This window comes from Gymnoscopelus microlampas, assembly GCF_963454915.1.
Source record: "Gymnoscopelus microlampas genome assembly, chromosome: 13".
NCBI classification, from domain to species: Eukaryota; Metazoa; Chordata; class Actinopteri; order Myctophiformes; family Myctophidae; genus Gymnoscopelus; species Gymnoscopelus microlampas.
Window position 1 is genome coordinate 20,805,091 of NC_139950.1, and position 23,672 is coordinate 20,828,762.

At 43.6% G+C, this 23,672-nt stretch overlaps 1 protein-coding gene across 1 annotated transcript in view; it reads right to left on the reverse strand.

Annotated features, from left to right (window-relative positions):
• Positions 1–826: 826 nt before the first annotated feature.
• adgra1b (adhesion G protein-coupled receptor A1b) overlaps positions 827–23,672 on the reverse strand; it is a gene marked incomplete at its 5' end in the record, with an annotated part of 227,687 nt that continues 204,841 nt past the window's right edge. The window contains 3 exons of the mRNA XM_084075590.1: positions 827–2,482; positions 3,556–3,651; positions 17,117–17,271. Of these exons, the coding sequence (XP_083931716.1) occupies positions 1,072–2,482; positions 3,556–3,651; positions 17,117–17,271 (1,662 nt within the window). The 3' untranslated portion in view covers positions 827–1,071. The remainder of the gene's footprint in view (positions 2,483–3,555; positions 3,652–17,116; positions 17,272–23,672) is intronic.

The window sequence follows — 23,672 nt, forward strand, 5'->3', positions numbered from 1 at the left end:
GTCTAGGGGTAGGCTATGTGTGAAACACACACTTGTGGGAGCGGAGTTGATGTGGCACAGTGTTAAACCTCATGATATACAATGACATGAACTCTCATGGTATATAGTGGCGCCAACTCTCTATTCACAATGGTAATGTTCTAGTTTGTGTGGTCTCCCAGTCCCACCCCCAAAAAGAAACACAACAGTAAAGACATCTTACACACAGCACGATCAATATCAACCCGGAAGAGGATACTCTACGTGGATTTCACTGCTCTTTTCGGTTTGCTTTTTAATTTTTCACAGCTATCTCTGGCAAGCGGACAATATCTTTGTATATTATTTATAAAATCTCTAGTAGATATTCACAGTTGATAGTAAGGTTGCTTGTTTGACTGGCAAAAATACCAATGGAGTCTAAAATTGCTGGTTTAAGTTTGTCTAAAACATGGATGTCAAGAGTTTCTTGAAGAACAGGAGGTATGTCGTCAGAGACTAATTGGATGGATTCAGTTTCAAAGTGTAGAAGTGCATTTAAGCACTAATACATTTTCATACACACAACCATCCGTTTTCTCATATACATATATTTATGTACGTGTATATATATATATATATATATATATATATATATATATATATATATATATATATATATATATATATATATATATATATATACGTAATATATATAAGCATATATATAAGCATATATACATATACATATATATAAGCATATATATACACATATCTGTAGTGTGCATGTGTAGTATTATGAAGTGGTAAAATAAAAGCACATTTTACAAATCTTTCTTGACGGAAGAATTTCTGTCCTGTGTCGAATGCCCTGGAGACCATAAACATGGATGTCAGATTTCTGTACATCGAAACAGGACATACATGTGAATATATGAGAACATAAAACAAAACAATAATTATAAAAACCCACTCTGATTGTGACATGTGATGTGTTATTCCATTTTTTTTCTTCTTTTTTTTGTTATCCTACAAAGGGTGGTGAGGGCTTATTTTTTGGAAGGGGGGTCGAGGCAGAAGTAATTTTTTTTTACCATGGTCCCAGTCTGTGGACTACACGGTAGTTTCATTTCTCCACGGCCCGGTGCGTATATTCCCCGTGCTGTCTGACGTGTACAGGAGTCCTTCATGAAGGCCCCCCTTCAGGATCCCGTTCTGATTGGGCGGGATCTGGGGGTAGGATTGTCTGCGCGGGGCCGCGTGCATTTCCAGGTGGTGCTGCGGCGCCACCAGGTCCTCCTCCGCCATTTTGCCACAGCCACACAAAAAGGTCCCCGTGTCGCCCGCCTCTGCCTGGCACAGCGTGGGGAAAAGGTCCGCCTTGGAGCAGCAGATGTGCCTGTGGCAGGGATTGTGACACGCCAGCTCGTGGGCGCTGACCGAGGCAGCGTGGCACGTGTGATGCCCGTCGTGGTGCCCTTCGTGGGCCAGGTGCGGGCAGACGTGGGCGTGGTGCTCGTGCGTGCTGTGCGGGCTATCCGTGTGCGAGCTGTGCACGCTGCCGCCGTCCACGCTGGACGGGATGTGGTAGGCGTACTCCCGCTCGTTCCCCGCTCCTCCTCCGGCGCCGCCCCCGGCCCGGTGGCGACCAAAATGCCGGCCCTTAGTCCTCGTGCTGCCCTTGAGGCAGCGGTGCAGGTGGATCCCGGGCCGGTAGCCCTCCGCCTCGGCGAGCAGCACGTGGGTGGGCGCCGGCTCCTCGTCCATTAGCTGCTGGCTGTGCATGGCGGCGCAGCACGGCGCCACGGGGGCCAGGCACGTCACGTGGTTCTGCGCCGACGGCAGGGGAGCGTGTTTGCAGTGGCTGTGGCCGCAGCCCATCAGGGCTTTGCCCGGGCACGGCGAGTCGTGGTGGCAGTGGCTGTGCCCGTGCCCCGGGGTGTCCCCGTTCACGTTGATTTTGGGCCGGACCGGGCCGGGCCCGTGGGCGCCGCCGTTGGCGCGCCGTCCGGGGCAACAGGAGCACCAACAGTGCCAGACGTCGTCGCGTTTGGCGCAGTGGTGAATGAGGACGAACAGCCCCAGTGTGACGGAGAAGGCACCATACAGGCAGCTGAAGATCATATCCAGGAAGTGGCCCTGTGTCACGGCCAGCGCCCCGAAGGTCCAGGTGGCCAGGAACAGAAAGAGGGTGAAGGCCGCCGTGCGCACCTGGGCCTTGAAGGAGTGCTCGTTGGCCAGCAGCGCGGGGTTGATGGGCACTCCCGGGCAGCCGGCCGGGCACTGGCCACCGCCAGGCGCCGCCACCAGCGCCCCGGGCTCCGCCCCTTGGTTGCAGTGGGTGGGCACGTCAGCGGCGGCCAGCCTCTGCTGCTCCTCGCTCAGCTGCTTCAGCTCATACTTCTTCTCGGGGTGTCGGCGCAGCTGGATGAAGGTGCACAGGAAGTAGACGCAGGTCACCAGCACGATGAAGGCCACGGGGCCGAAGAAGGCTCCCAAGCTGGGCTCCCATGCCATCCAGCAGCTGCAACACACAGGCACGCACACACGCACGCACATACACACACACACGCGCGCGCACGCACACACACACACACACAAAATGTTAGCTTCATCATTACGACATGACCTCTATAAGCTATTTAGTAAACACAGAACAACAAACAATAGGGTTCATCAAACACTTAATCCCCCTTTGAAAATCATAATGGGTGGAGGTGTGTGTGTGTGAAAATCTGACTCAGGCAATCAAAATGTCCTTCATTAAAAAAAGAATGTTTATTTTTGGCAATCATTATCCACATATATAATTATAGATACATGAATGTCATTAACAAAGTCCCCAACAACATAATACTGTAAAAGTAGAAAAGTGTGCTCCTCGGTCAAACTGTGGTCATAGCCACGTGGAATGGGATCAGAAAAATCTAACGTATACATCTTGATCACATGACCCCGGAGTTAATGTATATCGATTTGTGTGAGTTTTGGACAAAATCTGTAGGAGTAGTAGCAAAACTACATCGGCCACCCCCACAAACTTTGGAAGCCAATCATAGCCAATCGGAATGGAATATGAGAAATGTGACAGATTCTTCTTGATCACATAGCTATATCGATACTGTGTATCGATTTGCGTGATGTTTGGACAAAATCTGTAGGAGTAATATCAAAAAGTGTTTCGCAAAAATCGGCCTCCTGGTGGCGCTATAACAGGCCGATGTGAAAGATTTGGGGCAGAGGTTCTGCTCTGGCCTCCAGGGAGTATGCGTGCACAGTTTCACACCGGTAGGTCCAACGGTGCTGGAGAGTAGCTGAACAGTGTACACAGACGGACGGACGGACGAACACAAACACAAACACACACACACACACACACACACACACACACACACACACACACACACACACACACACACACACACACACACACACACACACACACACACACACACACACACAGACACACACAGACACACACTCACACACACGGACGGACGGACGGACGGACAGGGCGAAAACGTAGTCTCGGCCACGCCTTCGGCCTGGCGGTGACAACAATGCTCTTGTAGTTTGACCAGGAGAGTAAGGACTTACTATGGCGCTTGCTCCCCACTGCCATAGTTGTCTATATTGACAGCTGCAGTGACTCCACAGATAATGAGAGGGACTCCACCACTCACTAAATAAAACCTGTGGAGAATGACAGAGAGAGAGAGAGAGAAGAACGCAATATAAGTTGTGATTCATAATCCTTTTTCTTGAAAACAGTAAAAGGTCTAAAAATGAACATTTTGACCGTGACCTTGACCTCTTTGAGGCAGCCTACCAAGTTTCAGGAAAATCCCCATCAGTTCACAACTCATTTTTACAACGGTAAACAAAGTTAACAACACAAATTATGTTCAAACATGTGCAGCTAAAAGCCCACGGCCTCCACAACATCATGAGACAATGGGGCTTGCACTTGAAAATGCCTATAATTTAAAAGTAGTTCAATCTCTCTCAAATGCTAGGAGACATAGAACTTTTTTGGTGACTCATTTTGTTTTTGTAGCCTACTGAGGTGGATCCCAGTCATCTTTTTGTTAAGCAATGAGCGATTCATCACCGCGGTTTTAAACAGAATGCAGTTGGTGATGCTCCAACAGTGGACATGTTTAGAGGTGTAATATAACCTTGTAATATAGACCTTTTTAATATATTTATTAATAATAGTCTTTATTGTCCCCATCCCCTATTCGTCTTCACCGTCTGTTCAACAGAAAAACACATAACCATATAGCACCAAACAACATAGCGCACAACACAACACCAAGACAATACATGAGGTTCCCACTATAAACAAAAAAACATCCTATCTGCGAGGCAGTTTGTTTAATGCCGCAATGGCTGAGTGGACAAAACTCCTTCTAAAACGAGCCTTTTCCCACTTCAAGGTTCTGTATCTTCGTCCAGATGGCATGAGTTCGAAGTAGTAATACAGGGGATGATCAGTGTCATTTGTTATTGCAAGTACTAAGCGTGTGAAGGCCTTATTGTTCATCGGAAAGTGTTGGTGTGGGAAGTCCGATAATCTTGGAAGCAATACGGGTATTACTGAAAAGTTTGTTTTTGTTAGACATGGACAATATAGTGAAAAAAAACATTGGGAACAATACAACAGGACAGGTTGAATAATGCTTTTGTACAGTTTATTGTTGTTTTTACTACAATTTATTCATAATGAAATTAACCTTTTAACCCAGAATGTACATATTACATAAACAAAAGCCTATATTTATTTATGACTCAAACTACTGTCTCTCCTTCTGGGACAGTTACCTTTATATCTTCAAACCGCTATATAACATAGTCATTATTCATTCTAATTTGAGAAACTGAAAGCAAGATTTCACTGAAGGTATGTTTGTTAGTGTGCTGGTTTATGAAGACTTAACAAGAAGATTTAACAAATAATGCAGATGAGGACCTTCAATGACACGTCATTATTTTCAAAGAAAGAAATAATCCAGTACAACACAACGTGGCGCTGATTATGTGTGATGGTACTGCCGTGATCCGAACGCTAGATAATAGGAGATGTGAGATGTTGTCTTTAGGTCATTTTTGAACCTGAGAATTGAAGTCAGTTTGTAGGCGGCAATAAAAAAGTGTCTTCGGATAAATTAGTACCTCTTAAGGATAATTCCTTTTAACAGGTCGTTCATGAAAGTCCTTGCGGTCTTCACCATCAGTTGATGCTTATATCCATTATGAGTAAACAACAATTTCTTTATTTTTGGAACACAGTTCTTATATGAAGTGATGTTAAAAAAGTGTGTGGGATTTAGAATGGGGAAAATAACTGCATGAGAAGTAAGGGACGTCAAGGGGAGTGACTTCAGACTTTGGTATTACCAGCTAAATAATTAGCATAACGTGCTGGCATAGGCAGTGGGAGAGTCGTTTTCACATGCCCTCCTTGGCAGTAAAAGTGCAGGTATGGGACAATTTTCATTTATTCCATTTGCGGGACAGTACTTAATACTCGCGTGAGAGGTGACTGGGCATTTGGGGTTCCCTTCAGCCTGGCGGGTTGGCAGTTCTAAAATACCCTAAAATCGCCTCATGTCCAAGATGACGTATCTTGAAATGTCACCTTAATCGCTCGTTCTTTTTTAAACGGCCAATTATTAAATCATATTACAGACAGCTGCGTGGCAGTGCGTGCTGCACTCTGTGCTGCAAGCCTCCGTGTTTCTCTCTTTTCTCTCTCTTGCCCACCCTCTCCCTATACACATCACAATGTAGTAAACAGGCCTACTTTAACTTACATCGTAGTTGGACATGCACATATATATACGTTTTACCTTTCTCTAGTTATGTCAACATTGCTCTGAAGCATTTCGGTCATTGGATAGTTTTAGGTACAGGGCAGGCAGCTTGCTGTCACACAGTCTCACTCACTATTAAAGCATGCTCGCTCGCTCCAAAGTGACGGTCTCTCTCCTGGTAAAACCAAAGCTCGCTCAACCTCTCCCGCTCGACGTTCTCTCTGTCTCTTTCTCGACATCATGACGCTAACCGGTACAGTGATGTTCTGTGTTTGCAGAGGAATATGTATTGCCGCCAATACATGGCTGCAAAAAACGAAGCTTTCCCCTCAATTTGCCAACAACAAATATGCCACCATACAAAATCTGTGCACGTTTTCACATGACATGGCCATCAAATATACCCGCTACATCGCCTGCATTTTAGCTAAGTGAAAATGCGCGGCTATAGTGGCGTACACGGTATGCAAACATGAGCGTTCACTGGTGCACTGGAAAAGGCAGGCAGGTTGTCTTAAGTGAGACAAAAAGGAATGAGGGTCATGAAGCACGGGTGGCTGGGGGTGAGGGGGTGGAGGGTGTAACATCCACTAGTTCTTCTCATTTATGCTTATCTGTCTGACGGCTGTGTAAATGGCTTTCTGGTGGAGGAGGGAGGGCGTCCCTTGGGGGGGGAACCCGCTCCTCGCATAGAGACAGTGACAGGCCCAGTAATGCCCCGCCCTTGCCCACTCTAGGCCAGACAAACATCTTGATTGTAATTGAATTTTTTGGGGATGGGTGTCGTGTGTGACGGGAGAGAGGACAGGGGGGGGAGGGAGGGGGGGGAGGGGAGCAGAGACGATACCATGTTGGAATGGTAGAAAGGCTAGAGTGCTGACAGAGGTTGAGATTGAGAAGGAAGGAAGGAAGGAAAGAGGAAATAGAGTGGAGAGAAGAGATGAGGATGACAGAGGAAGGAGGGGGAGGGGTGCAAAGGACTGGCTTTGTTTCTGCAGTTACTTAGGGGTGGATTTGTATAAAACGAATTCAAAATGCGTGCGTGTGTGGAGAAGTTCGAATATGCTTTACATAATGCATAATACCAGTGCAACAGGCTTTAAAACCAATTGAGGGGGGAGGGGGGGAGCAATCACATTAAAGATTAAATCCTCTGTAAATTTATGTTGTTTTGCACATGGCAGCAGATTTTCCCAAAAGCATACGTTCAGTATCTTCTATTTACTCACAAGTGGCTTCTGTCTTGCCAAAGTAATGTTCATGGTACGCCTGGAAGAAAAATTAAATGAATCTAAATATGAACTGCTGCAATTTCCAAATCGCAGAGGCGGCAATTAATTGCATAAGAGAGATGGGGCTCCAACATTAAATTATAGACAATGTATTCTAGTGCTTTGGGTAATGAATCAAGTACAATATTCGTGAAACCTTTCATCATACTCAAACTCGGTAAATCTTCCGCACTGACATTTATTTTAATGAAACCACTTTTCTTTGAGCAAAGAACAAAGTTCTGAAAAATGTCTGACAAGAGAATCTTGAGATGATATGACTCACAGTTTAAATCGCCTTTTTGCATTATTTTCAAGAAATAATGACAATTACATTATTTGTCAAAATGGTTCAGACCTAATTCATCATGGAGAGTTGGCATGGCCATCCATAAAGGATTATTTATTTCTGTAGGAGAGCAGCGTTGTCAGCTCTCAGTTGTTTGGTCAAACAAACTAAATAATAACACACTCTGATAACTAATGTCACGAAATCTAAGGAATCTCAGGAATGTTTTGGATGAGTCATGTGATTTCCAACTGTAGTTTCCAACGCCACTTCCGCGTACTGCCACAGAATTAATTACATTTTCTCCAAACACAGACATTTTCATTTTATTTTTGGAACACAGTTCTTATATGATGTGATGTGGAAGAAGTGAATGGGGTGTAGAATGGGGGGAAAATCTCAGTGACTCAGACGTGATAACGACGTGAAAACGGACGTGATAACGGACGTTAGAGATGCGCGGATACGGTTTATCGTCACCCAAATTCGCATATACATGTTCATTATCCACCCGCTATCCAACCGCGTTAATTATACCATCCTATTTCTAGATCTGCACCAACCGCATCAAATTATTATTATTTTCCTGACGTTAGTTTTCTTATAAACAATGTTACTCACCACTGTCTGTAACGATGTAGTGACTGTATATAATCCATATCTATGGTAACAACAAGACAGAGTTTCATTCACTTTACTTTCGCTTTGACTTTGTTGCCATGTCCGTGTTTATAAGCGACTTTTGGGCTAATTTGGCACTTGTTTTGGGCTTGTTTTCATAGACCTGACTGCTTATTTCTCTCGCGAAATCTGGCAACACTGCCTGCAAAGACCTCTTGCCGGCAAATCAACGTGCAGTAGGCGGCTAATTTGTGCCTGATGTAAAATTACGAAATATTAAGATACTACAAACACACGCACGGCGAGATGTTGTGCTTTTTAAAAGCTATAATAGGCCTATAGATTGATATAATTAATTTAATTCCCGCATTATTTCACCCGCGGTTTATCCAATATTAATTCATTATTATATTTGATTGACCCAAATCCACCCAAACTGCGGTTAACTGCTAGCCTGGTAAACCCTCCCTCCGGAAATCTCATTTCCATTTGATTCCAGGAGTGAGTCTGGCATGAAGGCTTGTATAGGCGTTTCTAGTGCATTACCAAAAAACCAAGCCTATCAGCGTCGTCGCTCATCGTTCTGTGAATGACAGCGAAAGTTGGCCAATCAGGTGGCGAGTTCGAGTGAGCCCGAATGGACCCGAGTGCAGCCTGAGTGCAGCCGACAAAACACGAACGGCAGCCATTGTTTCTGTGGGCAGTTTCTACTTTTTATTTTCGGTTTTAAAACGCTCTCAAACTTCTTTTTTGAGGCACAGAATTTACTTTTAAGATATCGTTTGGATAGAATTTAGTTGTTTAACTTCATATATGTGGTCAATTAATCATGACAGAGCCTATTTAAAAACAAAAATTCAGACAACCGGCAGGGGCGGGCAGTGACACGCATGTATCCGAATAAGGCAACCTATTTTGGGCATGGCCATCTCAAAAGTCCCGTTGCGTCACATTAGTCTGGAGGTGGCAAAAATGAACTGCTGATTGGCTGAAGGGGAACAACGATCATTGGCTGAAGGGGTTGTCAGTCAACGGTATTACTCCCGCCCAACTTCAGCCCACAGCCAATATTGCAGAATGGGCGATCATGCCAGACTCACTCCTGGAATCAAATGGAAATGAGATTTCCGGAGGGAGGGTTTACCAGGCTAGTTAACTGCGGCAGCCGCGGCTAAAACCGCGATGCGCGCATCTCTAACGGACGTGATAACGTCAGGACTTTATTACTCTATATACTGGCATTGTGGTGAAAAAATGTCTGACATGGATGAGCTGAAGGTAGTATGCAGCATGTGTAAGCAAATGCATGCATGTGGGTATAGTATATGCACATGCAGGCTGATCCCTGGAAGTCGTCTGTCCATGCATGCATGCATGCAGGGACAGACTTATATTACACAGGCCCAATGATGCACAGACACACACACAGACAGAACGTAGGCACAGGTGTGCTTCTGAGTAGGTTTAGCAGCAGCGATCATCTGATATATAAATAGACTCTGAAGTGTGTTTTAGCCAGGAGCTAACATGGTGCCACCCTCCTCTCACCTGACATCCCTGTTTCCTCTCTCTCCGTGTGCACCGTCCTCTGTTCTGTGTCTATGTGTGTTTTAGCCAGCAGCCAGCAAACGTAGTACCACCACCCTCCCCTCCTCACCTGACACCCCCGTTTCTCTCTCTCTCGTGCCCTGTCCTCTGTTCACTGTCTATGTGTTGTCCTTTTCTCTGGAATTGGCCCAGGATATACTTAGAACAGCTGGGGGACGACTCACGGTCAGACAGGGCAACTCTTACGGGGCAAAGCAAGCGAGGCTGCTGCTATACTGCACGCAGTCAACCTAAGACTAAAATAAAGGTTCAGTTAGCTATTAAGTAAAGTGTGAGCTTAGTGTGACACTGCAATAGTTGACAGGTACGGCAGGGCCTTGGGTTTATTTTCATGCTCATTGTGCACTGCCATGGGCGGTGTTATCTTCTATTCTGTGACCGCAGAATGATTCTTTACTTTGGCAGTAGGCCTACATTTTCATTTCCGAGTGTGCACCTCAACAGAATGGTTAACCACTAATGCTCAGGTGGCCTACATTCACAATTGATTTCTTTCTCTTTTTTTGTGTGTGAAAAACCTAGTCTAAAAATAGCATTTCTATAACCAGGGCTCCGAACCGGTTCAAGGAACGGAAACGAAAATCAGAAACAAACGATATTTTACTAGGAGCAGGAATGAAAACAGAAATGTAATCATCATAACATGTTCTGAACAGAAAAGGTACATTTAAATCTCTACTCTTAGGTAACTTTCTCATGCCTATAATATTTAACAATAAGTCGAATTTGTCTTCATCTGCACTTAAGATTTCCCAAGAAACTCCCAAATATCACATCTCTGCGTGCCTTCATTGTACCAAATGTGCATTCATTCTCTATCCCAGATACAGATTATTTCTGATATCAAACCAAAATTGCAAAAATACACCTGTCCTATGTGTGTGCACGGGAAGCCATTCAAAACCTGTCGAGCAACGCAACAAGCGCAGCAGAGCACACATGCTCCCTCCCTGTCAACCGAGGATAACGATGAAACAGAGCACCTGCTGCTGGCATAAGAGAAAGAGGGACCATCACCAATCCTCACATCTCCTCCACGTCTCTACTCGGAAGCATACTCTAGAGAAGCCCATCTAAAGCACAGCGAAAAGGTATTTTTAAGTACTTGGCAAGCATGGCTGTATCCAACCCTGAGTTAACACAAACTCACCCTGACATTCACGTTAGTGTGTGGAATGATGCATTTTCATGCCGGAAGTCTATTCTTTCCTCATTTGAGATCTTCATTGAATGACAAGATCCTAGAAGACCTTTTCCTATGTTTGAATAAACAATATGGACTACGAGGCTGCCTCTAATAGACTAGACGCTGTCTTTCAATCTTTCTGTATCATTTTGTTATAAAAAATAAAACCACGGAGTAATGCGACATGTAGCGCTACTAATACAAGTGTGCATACACACTGCTTTTCATTTCTGTAATTACACAAAAAAATGTAATGTTTAAATTAGTATTTATACTGTTCGATTTGGAAGTGAAATGTTTTCATATGGACAATAAATATGAAAATATGAAAGCTATTTATTTTTATCTAATGTCAAATTAGTATTTGCGTCAACAGTGGCACATAAATAATAATGTGTTTTAAGCATACTGTGTACAACAACGTAAAAATGAACGGGATTAGTTGTTTCCTTTTGTTATAATCGATTGAGGAACATTATATTGGGGTGGAACGCAAGAACAGAAACATTAAAATATCGGCTATGCTTCAACCTGCTTCTAACACATCTGCAAACAGGGAAAAGTTGATCCACTTAACACATAATTCTAATATTCTGAGATCATACAAATTTGCTTTTTCACAATGATCCTATTGAGAGGTGAGCTAAGAATGCCAGTGCAGACGATCGGTCAGCCAAAACACGAGGTTGATTGCTCCAGACCTTCCACAGAGACCCAAGATGAAAAAAATGTTCTACCAAAGGTGAAATACTGCTTTAGGCTGTGTCAACCATACAGCGTGACAGTGAGTTAAGACCACAGATAGAGGCATTTAAAGTGTGTTGTCCAACACAATGCAGGGGGATTCCTGGCCAAAGGTCACCGTGATATGATGCTGAACCAGCTGACGGGCCAATAAGCCATCATCATCACCACCTGCTGCCATTGGCCTGTTTGTGAGCTGAAGTGGAGCCGGGTGGTGGTTGTGGTGGGGGGCTTAGAGGAGGAGGAATTCATTTGTCTCCAGCAGTCTCATTGCATGGCGTCGCTGTCGCCGGGTAGAAACCTTGTATGTCCAAAACAGTTCGTTTTCAGGAAATGAAAGAAAGAACCTGTTGTGTCCCAACGGATCCAATCATTATTTAGTCACAAGCTCTTGTTGATGCTTTTAATTGGTTCAATCAATAGTTGTAAAACCGAGGGACAGACTTAACCTTTTTTTTTCTTCGTGTTTTTAATAAACTCGCTGTGAGTTTATAGATCATCTAATTTCAGGACGAAGTAGGGCATGAATTTACGGGAGAAAAAGAAAGGAAAGAACATGGAAAATATGGAGATACAAGGATTCTGCCCTGCAGCAACGATGGGCTCCCTCTCTGATGGTCCGCATTACAGTCAGTCACTGTGGATCAACCTCGACCGCTGCACACCACCCAATACCCCCCCCCCCCCCCCACCCCCCCAGTCACATTATCTCATTCCCAAGCTGCACATGATGGGACCGTTTCCCAGAACATTTCACATTAAAGCCCTGCAATCATGCAGGTGTCCCAATATTTGACTGTATAAGACAGTGTGCTTGTCACAGCCTGAGAGCTGGCCTTATACCGTGTGAGGATCCATCTTATCCTCAATTACTTTTTCACTGACTATTCCAGAGATGCAGACCTACCACTAGGCATCACTCAGAAGACAAAAAACCCAGCCATATTTTTTTTTACCTTACTGCTGTTTAAAATGTTTTAAAATATAAAAGTCCATATGATTGCTACTGGTCACTGTTGCCACTGTGTTGAAGATACAGCTGCAGACAATGGCCATCTCAAGTCATTTTAAACCTTAAAAAACACAGTTTCCTAAAAGCAAATGGAATCATCTGTTTATTGGGTGAAACTGTCTTGAATTCAGTTAGATTATCTTAGAATACAACTAGAAAGGTCACATGCCAAAACTATGCAATTGTCAAAATATGCCATTTCCAGTGATATAGGGTGCGTTCGAAAATACAGCACTGAGTGCACTGGCCAATACAAACTAATAGGCGAGTGTGCTCCGGTGCGTAATTTTCGAACGCACCCTATGTAATTTTGACTTTGTCCTTTGATTGTGACCTCATCCTTTGACCTTTTCAACCCAAGTTGATCATCTCTTTGGGGCAGCCTATTGATCATTCCCACCAAGTTTCATTAAAGTCCAGCCATGCATTCTCATCAGAATTTGCTAACACCCTGCAATGGGGTGAAAACACAACCCCCATCCAACTCAGTTGGCAGAGGTAATAAACCGCCTCATTTAGATCATGTGACATTCTGAGGAAATTCAATATAAGTTCAGCAAAAACTTTAATCAATTAAATTACATTCCCGGCTTTCTAGGCAACCTACGGTATACTGAATTATTTCAAGAAGGTGAGGTTTGCAGAATTACTGTGAGGTTATTATTTCAAATGCGCGCCTCCTTCTCTTTGCCTCCATATATCTCTACACTCAAGCTGGCAGGCGCTCATGTTGAAGGTTCTAGAATGAAGTTCGGCAGCACACACAGTAATTGCCATGTGCAGAGAAGCTCACACAGCACCTTCCTCCGGAGATGAAAAGCACCCCCGACGTGGCTCCTAAAGCTGATCCTCTTAAACATGCCAAAGGCCGTGAGTAAGCAGAAAAAAAATGAAATGGAGAAATGAAGAAAAAAAAAAAAAAATTCAGGAAGCAAAAAAAGATATTTCAAACTGACGTGTGAGGAGGCTAAAAGCGAATGGGACAGAAATCCGTCCAAAAGGGCCAAATAGATTCATTTTTCTGATAAAGCTCTCGAACCTATTTGGCTCAGCTGCCTCCCAGGTAATCGCGGTAATTAGTTAGAGCCTTGGGCCGGGTGCCATGGTAACAGATTGTTTTACCGTCGTCCCTTTTATTCTCTTTTCATCCCCCCCACCCACCCACCTCCCCCCTTTCGGTGAAATGACAGTGTGCTGCCACTCTCTAACATCTTGACGGGTAAGTGTGAAAGCCTCATAGAGAAAACAAAAAGCGAGCCAAAACATTTATCATACACCCACTTCAGCTATTCCAGACAAGCTTTCCTCTGCCAAAACAGGAGGAAGAATTTGTGTATGCATACACAAAAAAAAAGTCTGCCTATGCAGAATGTGCTATTTTGAGAGTACGCACGCACGCACGCACGCACGCACGCACGCACGCACGCACGCACGCACGCACGCACGCACACACACACACACACACACACACACACACACACACACACACACACACACACACACACACACACACACACACACACACACAGTATATAATATCACCATCAACCTAGTGCATCAGGATAGAGCACGTTATTGTCTATGATGGCCAGGATTATGACAATGATGATTAAAAAAAAAATAGTGATATTAAAGCAGCTGTTAGTCAGCTCATTTTTAGCTCCCTCTACCAGAGCCATTGCTTCATTCATTGATCAAACGCCTTTCAGCATCTCCAGACGTATAAGAATCTCAAAATGGCCGAACGGTCTCAAATAAATAAAATTGAAATGGATAAGTTACCGCTGATGAGTGACAGTAATGGCTATAAGCATTAGGTCAACCGTCGTCCGTCGATGGAAATCCAATTACATATTTACATAGATACCCTAGGCACCCCCCTGTCTCCTACAAGGCTGCGCCGGAGCTATTGTTGCTAAGCAGCGGTTTTGCACACTGACTGCTCCAGCCATGTCTAACAGGAGAATCCAAATTGAATAGGGCCCCCATTTCAGGAATTTGGCTGATTAAAAAAAGCAATGTTCAGCTTCTGGCAATCTCCAGCATTTATCAGGCTAATTTTCACATTATGCAAGTCATTATTTTTCAAAAAACGAAAGTTCTTCCCTCGTGGCAGAGGCGGCGTGACTCAAAGATTGTAAAATGTAATTTCTTAACATGAACAAGCCACATGAAAAACTCCACTAGGAGAACCAAAACTGGTATAAATAGGGGAACCTGACAGTCATGTCACTACAGAGAGAGCGCACAGACTGGAGCAAACAAAAGCCCTGCAAGGGCTTGAAAGAATGCAAACGAGCTCTGTATGTCTCTACAGATAAACGCTCCAATAACTCATCCGAGTAAAGCTATTGTAGCTCTTAAAGAAACAAAAATTGAGCCAGAGTGTACCTGGTGAATAAATACGTACTGTACACACTAGCATAAATCAACAACATCACACACACTTCAAATATACATCCATGCGAGCATAGACGCTCCTCGCTCTCAGCACACATACTGAACAGCAGTGGTTTTCCACCAGTGGTCCTCGAGGGGGTTCCAAGTGGTCCCCAGCTAAATGATGGAGAGTTGGTAACCAAATGGACCCTTATAGATCTTTAACTCTTGAGAGTGTAAAATGAAACCAAATGGACCCTTATGGGTCCATTTGGTTTCCTTTTACGCTCTCAAGAGTTAAATTATTGTTAAAGGGATTGTAGGGAACATTAAGCCTAAATTTAAAAAATATGTATATATATATTTTTTGCATTTTCTCCCCTCTATCAGCCACTATATAATGATGCTGGGGTGTTTTCCTTCATTGAAACACAGTCCTCTGTCTGAAATCCGTATTTTCCCTTCTGTTTATGTTCATGTTGTTTATGTCCGGGTCGTAAATTAACGCACGCATGTGCGTGTCCGTGCGTGTCCGTGCGCGTCCGTATCAACTTTTTACTTTCGGTTTTAAAACGCTCTCAAACTTCTTTTTTGAGGCACATAATTTACTTTTAAAAAATCGTTTGGATAGAATTTAGTTGTTTAGCTTCATATATGTGGTCAATTTATCATGAAAGAGCCTATTTAAAAATATAAATTCAGAGAACCGTAGGGTCGGGCATTTCCGCGAATTGTATCCGCATAAGGCAACCTATTTTGGGCATGACTCATTTAAAAAGTCCCCCCTGCGTCACCCCCTGGTGGTCGGGGAAAAGAACTGCTGGAGGGGCGGTGTTTGACAACAGTTTTTTTCTTTGATTATGTCTGAACTCCCTACAATGCCTTTAAACATCTTAACTTAACTTCATTTACAAGAGGTCTACACAATCAGAGAACGTAGAAGAATTGTTGTTTTGATCTTATCCAACGACAACAAAATATTCTTATAAGTTTTGGGTCTGAGAGTCTAAATCTTATCAAATGGTGGTCCTTGGCTCAAATGCCCAGTAAATAATGGTCCTTGATCTGAAAAAGGTTGAAAACCACTGCTGTACAGTACACACACACACACACACACACACACACACACACACACACACACACACACACACACACACACACACACACACACACACACACACACACACACACACACACACACACACACACACACACACACACACACACACACACACACACACACTCGCAGCCGAAACTGAAACAAAAAATAAGATAAGGAAACACTTGGCTTAATACTGAAATACGAAACGAGTACAGGCAGTTAAAAAAAAAGTATTAACATTTTTGTTTTGGCACATTTTTTGTTCCATTGCTGTTACCATGGCGTTATCAGGGTAAAAATACTATTGCGTCATAACAACATCCTGTTCCGGTATTATTACTCATTCGGCCTAACACCAAAATGGTTTTCTTTTTTTCACTATTTTTTTTTGCCCCCGTTCAAATCATTTCCGTGGCTGACATTTCGTATCCTGGGATCCGGCCTGATTCACTACGTCCGGCTGATTTCTTTTTCTCACTTTGCTTATCAGTCTGGCCAGCCTCCTATTTGAGTCGCCGCACTATGAGCTTGTATATCTGCTATTTTTGAATAGCCCAAAGAAATCTAAAAATGACACACAGATGCGTGGGTTAATATAAACAAACCAAAATCAGAATGGTGTCTAGACCTCTAGAGGACAATCAGTACATTCAACACAAAAGAAATCAAGCACATTTGTCCTACAGCACACACACACATGCATGCACGCACACATCATCTTTGGTTCCAGACAGATCAGCCACAGTGGCACAGCATGTCCCACTGTGGGGGACGCTTTATCGCATTGGTTCTCAATGTGGGGGTCCGGGGATCCCCAGGGGTCCTTGAGGGGGTCCCCAGCAAAATGTGTTTATACAGCATCACAATAATTTGAACCCCTTTATCCATATTTTATATGTTGGCTATTCAAAAATAGCAGATGTACAAGCTCACAGCACGACACGTCAGCACGTCAGTTGGGAAAAAAATGCATTTTGTAACCTAAATCTTCTCTTCTGGGGGTCCCTGGCACAAAACCTTTTCAGATGGGGGTCCGCGACCAAATATATATCAATTTGGGGGTCCATGGCACGAAAAACGACTGCTTTATAGGGCTCAGAGGGGTAAGAGAGAGCTGCCATCATGCTCACCTCAGCAGGGGCTGTCTGGGGGGCGCGGCGGGCGCGGGCGGGTCACCGTCCTGGGCCTGGGGAGGCCTCTTGGTCACCTGCTTGTAGATGTTCCTGGCTGTCACTCCCAGCCACAGCATGGTGGACAGGGACGAGTAGTGCAGCACGACTCCAACCTGGGACAGGAGCAAAGGGGGGACGGGGAGTCAGTGTTGATTTCGTTGACTAAAACTATGACGAAAAATGTTCGTCTACTACCTTTTTTCACTGACGAAAATTAAATAAAAACTAAATAAAAACGAAACTATGAAGACTAAAACTAAGACAATTTCGTCAACAAATAAAAACTAGACTAAAATGTTAGACAGGGACTAGTGGAGAAGAGATCCAGTAGAACTAAAAGACAAGTCATTTTATGTTTGGTTGCGCTAGGGTGTGCATGCTGAAAATAGCAGATCTACAAGCTCTTGTGAGATTGTAGATCGGCTATTTTCAGCATGCAACCAAGTGTGAAATCAGCCATTACGACCCCATCAGGCACTGCCAAAATACATTTTAGTTGACTAAATCAACTGTAGATTTAGTCGACTGTAATCTTATGATATTTTCTCAACTGAAACTAGACAAAAACTAAAACATTTCAGATGACTAAAATATGACTAGAACTAAATGGAATTTTATTCAAAAGACTTTTTTTGCTGTCAAAATCAACACTGCAGGGAGTAAAGGTGGTAAGACAGGCTCATGAGTCACTTCATGGGCTTCTTCAGTCCTTTTTTAAAACCGTATATTCCTAACCACACGGCCGACTGTGATGGCATTTCACTATAATTCAATGAACGGATCTCATTTAGTCAGAGCTGTCGCTTCATGTTTTCGCAAAAACACTGTCAATGTTATTCCAAGAGTCTATCTCTCCAGAGACCAGACTGGGCTGAGTTTCCTAAACCAAAATTTGATGTGATGGGTGGGTGGGTAGGTAGGTAGGTAGGTAGGTAGGTAGGTAGGTAGGTAGGTAGGTAGGTAGGTAGGTAGGTAGGTAGGTAGGTAGGTAGGTAGGTAGGTAGGTAGGTAGGTAGGTAGGTAGGTAGGTAGGTAGTTGAATAGATGAAACACATCCTATTCCAGGAACGTCAACAGGCTGGTCCAGGCTCTTATTTTTGAGCAAAACTAAAAACTAAAAGCCTGGAGATCGAGGCTAGTGTATATGTTACAGGGAAATTGGCATTCCAGGGAAATTGAAAAAGGAGCAGGCAATTCTGCAGGCATTCTGTATAACCAACGCTAGAGGGCAATGAATGCAAGCCACACGCATGCACATGCGTGTGCGTGTGTGCATGCGCACACATGCATACGCACACACGCACACATGTGTGTCGTCGTGGACACTGGATAGTAAAAAGATCTATTCTCCCCCTATCGGTTCACAACTCGGACAGCGCTGATTCGACTAGCAGACCTTCGGCCGGTCGGCGCGGGCACTGGAGGCGCAAGGGCGCGCCTCCTCGGCCTCAAGCTCTGCTGAGTCGGCGCGCCTCCGTCATGGACAATAACTATTATCACGTGTGCGTGTGAACGCGTGTTCAGCGTTCCCCTAGCGTAGCTTCCTGGTTGCTATGTTGGGGTGAACAACAAAAGCCAGGTCGGCCTCGCATCAAAGCCCCGCTTCGTGCCTCCTCCTCATCCTCCTCCTCCTCCTCCTCGCGCCGCATCGTATCAAAGCCCTGCCTCGCGCCTCCTCCTCCTCACGAGCCTCGCGTAAAAAACCCTGTCTCGAAAAGCCCCGCGCCTAAAAGCGAGCGCTCCTCTTTCAATTTCCCTGGAATGCCAATTTCCCTGTGACATATATATAACCCAGACATACAGAAATGTACAGAATTACACAAACTACAGGATTTACAACAACACTTAATTACAGGGGTCACACAACAAGAGATAAAGGCATGGATTGACACTCTACACACCGCAGATTGGCTTTCTTGTAACTTAAGAGGAGGGAGGTGATTTATTTAAAGCTAGTATGGCTTGTGGGAACAAAGCTCTCTACAACGCAAGGGAAAATGGCAAAAGAAAAACAAAGTGCTATTGATCCATCAAGGTGAACACAGGGTTGTATCTGTGAAGGAAGCGTTATACACTGGTGGCGGTGCTGGTGGATATCAAACACTTCCTTATCAGTTGAGGTAGAGGACACACAAGGCCCCGTGCCGCGCATAACAACGAGTCTAAATATGAATGGCAGTCACGTCGACAACAATCAACATGCTTGTTTTTTTTGCCCAGAAATGTATCCCCCCATGCTTCCTCGTTTTAATATTCATGAATTATGTGTGAGTTGGGGGAATTGATCTGACGTTGTTTAAGCCTTTAAGACTGGGAACGCATCTCTGTGTCATTTTAAGATTTCTTTGGCTGTTAAAAAAATTGCAGATCTACAAGCTATGAGCTTGTAGATCTGCTATTTTTTTGAAAAATCGTGAACGTTTATGCAAATCTTTGAATGTATATATTTTTTGGAAACAACATTTGTAACTCAAATCTTTGCTTCTGGTGGTCCCTGGAACTAAATATTTTGAGATGGGGGTCCGCGGCCAAATGCCGCGGACCCCCATCTCAAAATATTTTGTTCCAGGGACCCCCCAGAAACAAAGATTTGAGTAAAAAAAAAATCCCTTTAAAAATGTTTCAAAAATAGCAAATCTACAAGCTCTAGCGCGGCACTCGGTGCCGCGCTAGAGCTTGTATATCTGCTATTTTTGAATAGCCTCGTTCCCGGTCTTAATGGATTAAAGGTGTTGTGAGAGCAGACAGTGACGTGAGTGAGAGGTTGGAGATTAGAGAGAGAGAGACAGTCAGACAGACAGAGCGAGAGAGAGAGAGAGAGAATAAAGGAAAACAGGAAAATGAAATTAGAAGGCATTTGGATCTTTTCTCCATCCAATCAGCATTTCTGTTCGCTCTGCAAACATTGAACCTGAGAAGCATCCAATCAAATTTAACCTCTCTCCAATCTGCTGGGTCTATACAGCTGCGTCTAAGGGGACTAAAGCTAGCATACCGGAGTACCACATGCTAATTGGAAGTGTCCTTGAGCTTGTTAGAGAGAGCCCAAAGTGGGCGAATCAATCACTGCTATATTGTCCGCACACGTTTCGAGCTTCATGGGAGACAAGAAATTGCTGTATATCCCGAAATACGCTCAGCAAAGGGAGGATTGGATAAGTTAGTAGTAGTGATAAGGCATGCTAATAGTTATTCATACTGTGCTGAACCCCAGTCAATAGAAATTCAAATTAAAACCGTTGAATAGGTTCATTTAAAACCCTTGAATAGGTTCATTTAAATGACCCCTATACCGTGGTGGATGCCCTATGGCATGTATAGCAGAACCTGGGTAGGAGTGATAAAAGACAGAGAGAGAGGGTGATAAGCTTTGTGCTGACTGGTCAGCTGGCATACAAGCCCTATTATAGGCTGATGCGGCCAGTTGACCAATCAATGCAAGCTGAAGCTGTGTCTTCCCTAAGGGATACAGGCAGCTGACCAAATCAGCATAAAAGTGCTAAAGTGGCAAAGAGGGCTCAATTGTCACAACTAACGATGACCCCCACTGCCTAAAAACGTACTCGTCGTACGACAAATAGCGAAAACAAGCCACTGATGTTGCATTCTCAGAACTTCTTACTGAAAACAGATGAAAAGATGTCCTTACAAATGCTATCGAACCGAACTGATTCTAATTCTAATAGTGAAATAGCGAAAATTTTGCCGGGGTCGAGTAAGGATAAACTAATTTATCCACCATTTTACTTCAGCCACAACACAGAAGCGATGGAGTATGCTATGCTGGAGCCTATGATAAGCACTAGTTTAACGGTATCAGGCATACATCTGCCCAAATCTCCTGCAGCATGAGCCCAGCTTAGCTTGGTTTAGCTGTGACTGTGAGCCCAGTCCTGCAGCATGCTCTCTAATGCGCACCCGGAATGGAGAGGCACAAGGATAGGGGCCGGTAAAAAGTGTCAAAAGGTCACAGCCAAGCTGGCAAAAAAACTAATTTGACGGCCCACCGGCCCACCAATGCGGCAGCCCACTGCGATTTGTCCCGGTATGCCAGAAGTCAGACAGTACACCACTGACTATACCTATAGAAACATACAGGCAGACAGGGGCCTGAAGAGCCAGAGAGAGGGAGAGAGAGATGGCAGCATCATATTAGTGAAGATCAGTGGTGGAAAGTACAATTTTGAGGTATTTGTACTTTACTTGAGTATTTCCAATTTCCAATACTTTTACTTCTACTCCACTATGCATCTCAGAGGCAAATATTGAGATGGCAGCATTATATTAGTGAAGACAATGAAAACAGCACAGTGACAGTGGCTTGGGAGACTGAGAGGTTGAAGGGGGTTAGAGCTGTGCACAGAGTGTAGAATAAATGAAGGATGCAGCTGAAGACTGTGAAGGAGGAGGCGAGGGGTGGGGAGAACCGGAGGGCAGAGCTGCATTCAGAGCCCCTTGAAGCTCCCTGTCTGTGTACTTGTGTCTCCCCCAGGGAGGAGGAGTATAACGCATGCATGTGTGCGCGCATGTGCGCCCATCTCATGCAACCCTGTACTAAATTATTAGGGATGTTCGATATTATCTTTTTTACCGATAACCGTTATACCGATATTGTCCAACTCCTAATTTCCGATACCGATATCAACCAATACTGATATACGCAGGCTTTTTCACCAAAAGTCAACTAATTGTCAGGTAACAACATCACATATCTAATAAAATAAAATAGCTATAATATAATATCAATATATTATCAAATACATCTAATATAATACAGTGATGTTGTTAGATTTTCAATAAAGTGAGTCCCGGGACTCACTGGTTGCCATTTGAATTAGTCCCACTAATCTTATATTAGATGTAGGCCTATTTGACAGTCCAGAAGCATAATTGCTCTGATGCCTATAACATTAACGAGTGTCAACGAGCGTCAGCTGGAGCCAGACACACACACCTGCCCTCTGCAGTGCTCTAATTTGAAAGTGACATGAGTCTCATTTCTCTGCAAAAGCCCTTGAATATGATGGAATATGATTAAGGATTACTGTGATTATGATAAGCTCACATTTCATATCACACACACCATACAGTAAGAACTCCTGTAACTTATTTAAAAATAAATTGTTATTTTTTTAATCCTAAATTTTGTCAGGTGTGGGGCCTGCTTCAGTCTCACCGGCACAGCGCGTTATCTGGGCTCTCCAGCCCAAATCTCTGTAGAGTTATAAATCCTGTTAGCGGCCATTGGTTGAGGGAGGAGCCCAAATACCGAAAAACAACCATGCAATCGCCCAAGGATAAAACGAGATAAACAGCCAATTAAAGTCAAGGAGCTAGGGAGGTGCTCACCATTAGACAGACCTTGTATTACACATCAGTTAAACTTTGAACCATAAATGACTTTTTTTTTTCAGGTCGTACTATTCTGTAGTGCACTCTTGCCATTAAAAGAAAATTACACCCTCGTAGAGTAGACTCTTACATTGCTATTTATCATCAATCCACGATGTATTCCAGTTATTTTGGGATTGTTTTCAGTGAACTCTACTGCGGTTGTGTAGGGAATATCAAGACTGCGGGAATACTAAAATACACCATCACACAACAACAACACACCAGAAATGCAAGCTATTGTCTATCGGCAATATCTCTGTACTTAATCAGCGTTTATGTGTTTTGGGGGGGATGATTCACCGACTTTTTGACCAATGCAAAATTCATGTCCCTGTGCAGCAGCAGCTGAGGTCAATAAGGTTAACGTATATGAATATATGATAAATAGTACTTTACTTTTCTATTACTGAAATTAGGTATCAACTGTTTATTCTTGGATGAGCACTCATCTGATTAACATGCTGAAAATGTGGCCGTGCAGGAATAGACAAATTAAAAGAATATCAATGTGCAGTCAGGTGTCAGTGAATAGGTGAGGCGATGTGGGCTGCATTTGATGACGACCGCTGGTCGTGGTAGTCAATTAACCCTTTAAGACCGGGAACGCATCTCTGTCATTGTAAGATTTCTTTGGGCTATTTGTAAAAAATCGCGAAACATTTTTGCAAATCTTTCAATACTATATATTTTTAAAGAGAACATTTGTAACTCAAATCTTCGCTTCTGGAGGATTCTACAAATGTCTTCAAGGACCCCCAAAATGACATGTATTTGGCCGCGGACCCCCATCTCAAAATATGTTGTTCCAGGGACCCCCCCAGAAGCAAATATTTGAGTTACAAATGTTCGCTTAAAATATATATATATATTCAAATATTTGCACAAATGTTCAAGATTTTACAAAAAATAGCTAGATAGATCTAGCTATTTTTAGATAAATAGATCTACAAGCTCATAGCGTGGCACTGAATAGCCCAAATAAATCTTAAAATGACACAGATGCATCCCCGGTCTTAATGGGTTAAATTATAAAAAAAAATGAAAAGATATATCGAAGTATGACGCTCCTTGAATGCAACAAAATATTTATTAGTAATATTAAAGTAGGTGCACAGAGTTC